This window comes from Argiope bruennichi, chromosome 9 (genome assembly GCF_947563725.1).
Source record: "Argiope bruennichi chromosome 9, qqArgBrue1.1, whole genome shotgun sequence".
NCBI classification, from domain to species: domain Eukaryota; kingdom Metazoa; phylum Arthropoda; class Arachnida; order Araneae; family Araneidae; genus Argiope; species Argiope bruennichi.
In genome coordinates, this window is record NC_079159.1 from 126,421,281 (window position 1) to 126,429,570 (window position 8,290).

At 33.8% G+C, this 8,290-nt stretch overlaps 1 protein-coding gene across 3 annotated transcripts in view; it reads left to right on the top strand.

Annotated features, from left to right (window-relative positions):
• Positions 1-7,678, top strand: part of LOC129984191 (QRFP-like peptide receptor) — a 344,967-nt gene extending 337,289 nt beyond the window's left edge. For all 3 annotated transcript variants that reach the window (XM_056094006.1, XM_056094007.1, XM_056094005.1), the window contains exons 3-4: positions 3,754-4,243; positions 6,879-7,678. In XM_056094006.1, the coding sequence (XP_055949981.1) occupies positions 3,754-4,243; positions 6,879-7,248 (860 nt within the window). In that variant the 3' untranslated portion in view covers positions 7,249-7,678. The remainder of the gene's footprint in view (positions 1-3,753; positions 4,244-6,878) is intronic.
• The last annotated feature ends 612 nt before the right edge of the window (positions 7,679-8,290 follow it).

Below are 8,290 nucleotides of genomic sequence, written 5' to 3' on the forward strand. Positions count from 1 at the left end.
ATATTTGACGATATGTTCATTCTGGAGGAAAAAAGAGTGACTTACATCACTGTAACAATAACCTGTTCATGTATTTTTATGGAAAAGCTTTTCCTGTATTTCGCAGCTGGTGCGAAGTCAGCGGGGGGAAAAAATTCTAAAAGTGTGAAAAACTTCGAACTGTTTAGAAGCAGATCGCATTTGGAAAACTTGAAGCGGGTTTTGCATCCAAATACTACTGTGGAACAGGCTTTTTTCCAGCTAGCTGATGCAATTTATTGTTCTTTCACATGAAAAGAAATCGAAATTCGAGAATACATGGGAAGTCTGGTCTCTAGGAAACAGCAATTGTGTCACACGTGAAATCATAACATGCGTTTTTCTTGTGAATATACAGAAAATGAAAAATAAATGTAAACCTAATTTCTTAATATAATAAAGATATCAGTTATGGCCTTGTTTTTTGAGATTCATTTGACCCCTGACAAAGCTGTCATTTCGAAAAAGTAGTTGGATACATAAGATTGAAAGTGTTAACATTGCAAAAAAAAATATTTTTTCGCATTAAAGTATGAAATGAGCTATAATTTTATAATATGATACGCTTGATAAGTATCTGGTTATTCTCTAAGCAGTTCAAAAAAACGTAAATAAGTTTCTGAATGACATTCCTCACATTTCTACAGCTACCTGTACAATAATTCCTGCAGTAACATTCCTGCGGCTTGTGTGAACATATTCTTTATGGGACAACTCATGGAGAAAAGTTGAAACCTACAAATATTCCATGTGAGCACATTTAGTCATAAATTCATTTAAGGCCCTTGAATATAGAGAGCATTAAAATCCTTATTTAAGGTTTCTTCCAAGGAATCCGTGAAACATAGCATACGCCGAAGTTGATGATAGTATACAATGCTGGGTAAAATGGAATGTAAAATGAGCAATCATGTGTAGAATATTTATTAGAAATAAACTATACTTTTCAATGCATTAAGCGCATTTCAGTCATCTGTGACTGACATTAACTTTTATTTACACACCGTGACAGCCCCGTGACTGACTGTGTAAAATACGATATAAAACAAAAAAATGGCATTCTTTTCATAAATTAATAAATTCTTCCGAATTTTTTTTAATAAAAATATTTGAGTGTGCTTCATTAAAACACTGCAAGCATCCTGAGTGTCAGATGAATCGAGGCATCGAGAACATCGGTGGAGATACCGCGGGCCAAACGCAGAGGAAGGCAATGCAGGCGTGGCGCTTAACGTGCTAATTGATATTTTAGAGTGACACAGAATGCGTCAAATATCGTTTCATAATGTAAAAAAGGACAAAGATTCTTTTCCTAATCCTAAGGCCTATTTACAATTAATTCTCGATATATTTAAATGACAAACTTTGCGTCTGTAAAAGGAATTACAGGATTGTACAGTAAAAGGAAAAAAGGCACAATTGCAAAATATTCCATCATTTGAAAAGAATAAAATTATTATTGAAAATTATTGCTGCATAATAATGAGAAAGCTTTCTGTTTGGTTACATATATTTTAAAGTACCGAAGCTAATTTGAAGGAAACTTGGCAGATAAGTTGTTGAAATTGAAAGCTCTCTCTTAAGTTTATTTTGCTATATTAATTTTTTATAAAAATTATATATAATTCCTTTCTATGATATTATACAAATTATATTCTATATCAACTATAATTTAAAAAATTATTTGGGATAGACAAACCTTGATGATGTATTTAGGAATTATGAGATTTCATACGAAATGAAAATTGGCAAAATTGGTTCGTTGGATATTTCATTTAGTGAGAACTCTGTCAAGATTTTTCACCACAGATAATGTGCATTGAAGTCATTCTTTTAAAATATCTCTCGAGATTAAGTTAAAGATGATTGACTCGTCTTTCATATGATATTTTATAGTATTTATTTAATATGAAAAAAATATCAAAATTAGTACATTGTTTGGGGCTATGAGACTAGTTACCAATTATTGTAAATATGTAGATTATTGTATAACAATTGATTATTGTAGAACAACTGATCGCCAGAGGCAGATAATAAGGATATGAAAATGCTAACATATTTGAAGTGGCAAGACTTATATACTTGCTAACATTTGATTATAAAATTAATACAAAACTTGAAACTAATGTTATTCCACAACTCAAAGCACATTTCTAATATTTTTATCATTTTGAAATAAGCGACAAATGAATGGTAATTATACTTCACCAAATCGATGTGCACGTTATATGTTCAGTGGAAGTTAAGAGTTACAATTTGCTTGTAACTTTGTTATTTATATGCGACGACGTTATTTCAATTTAAGCAGTTACAGAGTTTTAACCTCTTGCTCTATAATAATGTGTTTAAAATGTGCATCCAATTATTGGATTTTTAGAATTTAAATCTGAAATTAAATGAAAATATTACGTTACTTAAAATGCAAAAAAAATCACTTGGTAAAGTCTCAATATCTCAAGTGCCCTATATTATTATAGAAATTGGAATAAAAATAAATACCTCAAATAGGATGTATCATCTAATTACAAAGTAAGTAAATTTCGTAAATGAAGAAGCTAATAAAGATTTCATCATATGTATAGTCATAATCCTAATAAATATTGAGTAGATAGCAAAATGAGTCTGGCACATTGATGGCAAGATATCTACCTCAAAAGAATCATTATACGGCCTGTACATTATGACACTGATGCAAATTTTTGATAGAAATCGCAAATGTTAAAGTAGGAGAACTGTGTTTTATACTTCGCTGGAAATACTTTTATTCATATTATATCATATCTTTTGAGCTCTCTGAAAAATTGATAATTGGTATCTATCCGCCTTTTTACTTACTTTCGCAGGAAATATAGAAAAGGAAGTACTATAATAGTAAAAACATTTCAACAGATAAATTTTTACATCTTTCCACGTTTTAGACTTTCGTCAGTCTGAAAAATGTTTTTTTACTTTCTCATATGCGAAGTATAGAGACAGTTTTATAATCGATTTGTGACTCGAGATTTCGACGAATCTCTGCATTCGAAAAACAAAATGTTGGCGTCATGTCGGTGTGTTTGTGACAAATATAATTCAAAAACGTTTTGAGTCTGACAGATGAAACTTTGTGTATGGTTTTTACACCACATTTTCAGATTTCAATAAAATGTTGAGCAAAATCTATTCAAAGGATGTCTATCCGTCCGGCTGTTCAAATATAAATTAACACGATTATAAAAAGAAGAGAGCTAGATAGATAAAATTCTCTGCACAGATATAACATCTGTTGCTTAAACAACTACCAGAATTGTAACCAAATCCAATAACGTGTCGAATATCGATCTGTCTACACATTGGATGTGTGTAAACTCCGTAACTCAAAAATGCAATGATTTAGATATATCAAATTTGGCATGTGAAGTTTGCGACTGCAATGGTAGTTTTGTGTGATATTTTGGTTTCAATCGGTTTTGAAAAACATATTTAAAAGACAAATTCACTTTTATGAGAAACTGCGCTAGAAAGTTTCGGAGAATTGGTTTAAAGTTATATTAATTGTCTGGCTGTCTGTATGCTAGTTGAAATTAATTAGGCTGATGAAACAGGATATGTGATTTTCTACACGAGAATTGGAAATATATATCAATATTTAAATAAAATATGAATATTGTTAAATGTACTTCGCTTCTTCCACTGCTTAATGTATTTAAAATGTGATTTGGTGAAAGTCACGGCTCATTCTTTGTGTCTTTCCAGGCAAGGCCGTCCCTTACGTGCAGCTGACGGCAGCACATGGATCCGTTCTCACCATTCTGGCCATCAGCTTCGAACGCTACTACGCCATCTGCCAGCCGCTGAAAGCCGGCTACACTTGCACTCAAATGCGGGCCCTGGCCATCATAGTGGCCATCTGGTTGGTGGCAGCCCTGTTTACCACGCCCGTGCTTTTCACCGTCCATTACCATCTTGAAGAAACCCTGCTCTCAGGTGAACCCGTGCCCGTCTGTTACCAGAGTATCGAGCGAATTTGGCAAAAGGTCTACTATCTGTCTGCTATCGGAGTTTTCTACGCCCTGCCCTTCCTCATACTGCTGGCCGTCTACTGTCATATCGCAAGGCACCTAATGGCGGGCAGCAGGGTGCTTGCCTCTTCCAGCGAAGAGACCCAAATGCGGGCCAGAAAACAGGTGGTCTTGATGCTGGTAGCGGTAGTAGTCAGTTTCTTCATATGCTTGTTACCTTTCAGGTGAGTGATAATGGCAAGTTAAACTGGAAAAAAATATTAGAAGTAATGTTTTTAAAAAATAGCATTGATCAGCTCATGTAAAAGAGAAAATAACACTGAAAGTACGTGGCGTCAAAATGAAAGCTCTTCAAATCAGAACTTTGGTCAATTGATCAAAAATGTGCGAAACTTTGTGAATAATTTAATAAAGAAATAAGAAACTCATTTAGAGCAATAATTCCTATAAATTACCTGTGAACACCCCTCAACTTAAAATTAACTGCAAAATTATTCCTTGGTCTCAGAACTGTAAACACCTTGGAGTAATTTTAGACAAAAGACTTACTTGGGAACTTCCTTTATACTAAAACCAAATTTCGAGATCTAACCAGGAAGACCAATCTCTTTAATACCAAGAAACTCAAAAATGAATAGAGAAAAAAATTATTCATTTACTCTGATTATTTGTGTCCAGTACTTAACTTTTCTTGTCATGTGCGTGGGTACGCTGTCAATATTGGCCTTAATTAATTGAATAACAACAAAACATGATTATTAAAAATATATGCAATGCACCATCCTACTCCAACAACAAAATTTGTGCAACAATTTACTACCTTTTCATTAAAAAATTTATTATAAACCTATGAGCTAACTTCTACAATAACCTTGATAGTATCTATAACGAGACAAATAAGCATATTCCCAAATACGATCCCAAACCTAGACTTAAAAGGCCCGCAACATTCTACTATAACCGTTTCTTAACCATTTTCTACCCTTTGATCAATATCAAAAGTAAAATCATACCACTAATGTCTTCTAGTAGTGCTTATTAAATTTCCTAAAAACACGCTTAACTTATACTAACGATACCACGTATCAAAAACCCTAACTCATCACCCTTTCTAAATAATAAGGCACTCGCACTACACTTTTTCCACCATCAGCAATTAATCAAAAAATCGGCTGTAATTACTCATGCTCATCCATCTTGAAAGCTACAAGTAAAAAAAAGATTCTAATTTACCCAAAAGAACTTCAATCAGTTCATGACATTCTCCTAGTAATAAAGGCATTTAATAATCGCTTATATGAAAGACATAGTAGTGTCGTAGGAGTTTCATGTTGAAACGCCCGTCCCCTAATCAGAATCGGGCACTCCGACATGCAATATGAAATTGTGAAAGCAGTTTTTGCAATTACTGCGCTTTGTTCGAATTCATGCGGTTGAATCCGGAATCAAGCCATCCTGTAGAAAACATTACACATGTTTCCGTACAAATTCGGCAACCAGAGAATTTCGCTAATGAGATGCTCGACATGATAGTTTTGGTTTTGATGTCAACTGAATATCATTGACACACGAGGCGTATTTTCAACTGGAGGCTTTCTTAATAAACACAACTGGGGATTTTAGGAACCCACATTTGTCTCGAGCGCGATCACTCTATTCCCTCAAAACGTATGTTTTGGGCTGCTGAAAAGGCCTCGTTGGACCTTTTTCCTGCTAGAAACGGGGATGATTGACCGGCAACATCATTACGACAATATATTGTTGATAGATCGACCAGACACACCATGGATCATGCAAAATGGGTACCTTACAAAGTGCTTTCAACTTTTTGAATAATTACTTCTATGATAAAATTGTTGAGTTGAACTGTTCAACAATTAAGGGAAAAAATATGAACTGGCCTAAGTATTCATCCAATCTCTCAACTTGCGACCACTTTTTAGAGACACATTGTAGACATTGCTTATTGCACCAATTCTTTAACACTCGAAGAATTGGAGAAAGCTATTGTCTAGCTTGTATGTTGATTCCTGGTGACACACTACAGAGAGTCGCAGACAGTTTCAATTTTCCTTTGTGACGTGTTATGCGAAAGGTGCACATTTTAAAGCGTTTTTGAGGAGAATGCAATGTGGGTTTGTATTTTGACATACAACCTATTTATTGTAATACTGCCTACAACGACGTCTATCGGCGCAATTTGTAACTAAACTTTTAAATTTCTGTATCAGGTTCTTGCTTCTTTTTTTTTTTTTTTTAATAAACAAATCACTCATTTCAAGTTTTTATTTATCTCCGTTTCCGTTAAATTTATTTTCAGTTATGTGACCTTCTTGAAACACTCTGTATATTAATCCTGCTTAAGAAAGATAACCTTTATTGGTTTCTCACGTTTAAATAAAAGGCTCTCATTTACTTCCTATCTTTCCAGTGCTAAAACTTTCAACCAACCTACAGTAACTCAAAGCTTTAGTAATTCCTCGGCATTGAATAACGACTTTTGTTCAGAAAGTCGGATTAAATTTCGAATAAGTGTTTGCGAGCTGCATGCTGGCCAGAAGGCGCGCCTAAAATATCTCATTAAGACGCCAATCAGCGGTATACACATCAAAACAGAAAAAGTCCTATCAAATTGCACTTGACATGGAAAATATAATAGCATTTTTTATTTCAAATTGTTGGATTAAGATCAAAAATATGCATGTATCGAATGTAATAGGTCACTGCATATCCCCGATTAAAGAAAATCTTTCTTTTTCGTTAAAAACCAGAAAATAGGACAATATTTAATTAGAATAAAAATAGATTTTTAATATTTTTTTAATATGTTATTTAAAATATTATCCCTTCTTTTCACAGGGTATTCACGATATGGTTAATTCTTTCGGAACCGGCAGATATCATCAGTCTGGGCATGGAGACCTACTACAGTCTTCTGTACTTCTGCAGGCTGTTAGTTTACATTAATGCCGCACTCAACCCGATACTTTACAATGCCATCTCTTCCAAATTCCGCAACTCTTTCATCCGACTCCTGAGATGCTCGAACATGAGAAGCAGATTAACTCGGCAAATCACCAAGGGCACCACTACCTCGAGCACTGCTACCACCAGCGGAAGCGTGAAGAAAGATACCTTGCTGTCCCATCAGCAGAGCAACAGGCAGCTGAGAGTCACGGTCAACAGCAATTCACTCTGGAATGCTGGACCCAAACCAGAAAATGTATGACGAAAGTTTCAGGCTTAGTGGACTAAAACTGATAGGGTGCACACAATATCTTACGTTCCACAATTTTGGTTCATGGTGCTGGACATGGAAGCACGTGATTACGGGCAGCTTGTAAACTATTTTTATGTATGTTTTTGTATATAATTATTTATGTAGTCACCCATTTGTGTTGTTATTTATACGTTGTAGCTCATTTATTATTATTTTAATATGTGATAGAATCTCATTTTCTATTCCATGAAAACTTTTTTTTTTCATACAACTGTCGGAAAACGTCAGCTTTGTTCATTAGTTTAGTGCATGCAGTGGTGTATTTGTTCGTAGCATTATAATAGAAAAAAATGTCATGATTTATGAAGTCATAAAATATAATACCGGTACTTACTTTTTCAACTGTCTTTGCTCATGTTCCTTTTACCTCTTAAAAATGTCGGTTCTTATTTATTTTTACATTTGGGATAACACTTAATGATCTTACTTTAAAATCATGGAATAAAATGTGCAGTAAATTTGTTTAGAAGCTGTATAATTAAAATAGTGAGATACAGCTTTTGTATAGTTTGTGTTGTTATTGTTGTCATTTTACTCGTGCACACATAAATAATTCTTTGCGATTTTCATCCATGTAAAATCACATTGATTCTTCACCAAATAAATCATTTCTGTCTTAACTTCTGTTGAAAATTATGGCAGTCTGCTCAAACGAAAGTTCATCATGTTGAGGAAACAGCATTTCAAATGACCTTTATTTTCCATCTAAAGGCAAGAAGTTTGCCCCCATTCTTCTTCTCCGTATGTTAAAAAGGATACAATTAGGAGCCATTTGATGGTCTTAATTTAAAAAATCAGTCTTTTATTGTTTTGTACAGGTGAAATAAAAACTTATTTGAAGCTGTACAGATTTCTAAACTTTCTATAAACTATTCGGTTGTGCAAGGACAATGTAAGAAAATATGAAGACGAACAAAATTAACTAAAATCAAATTTTAATTCTTCATGTAGCCTCCCTAGAAAATGGCAACATCATTCCATCCTTCTTTAT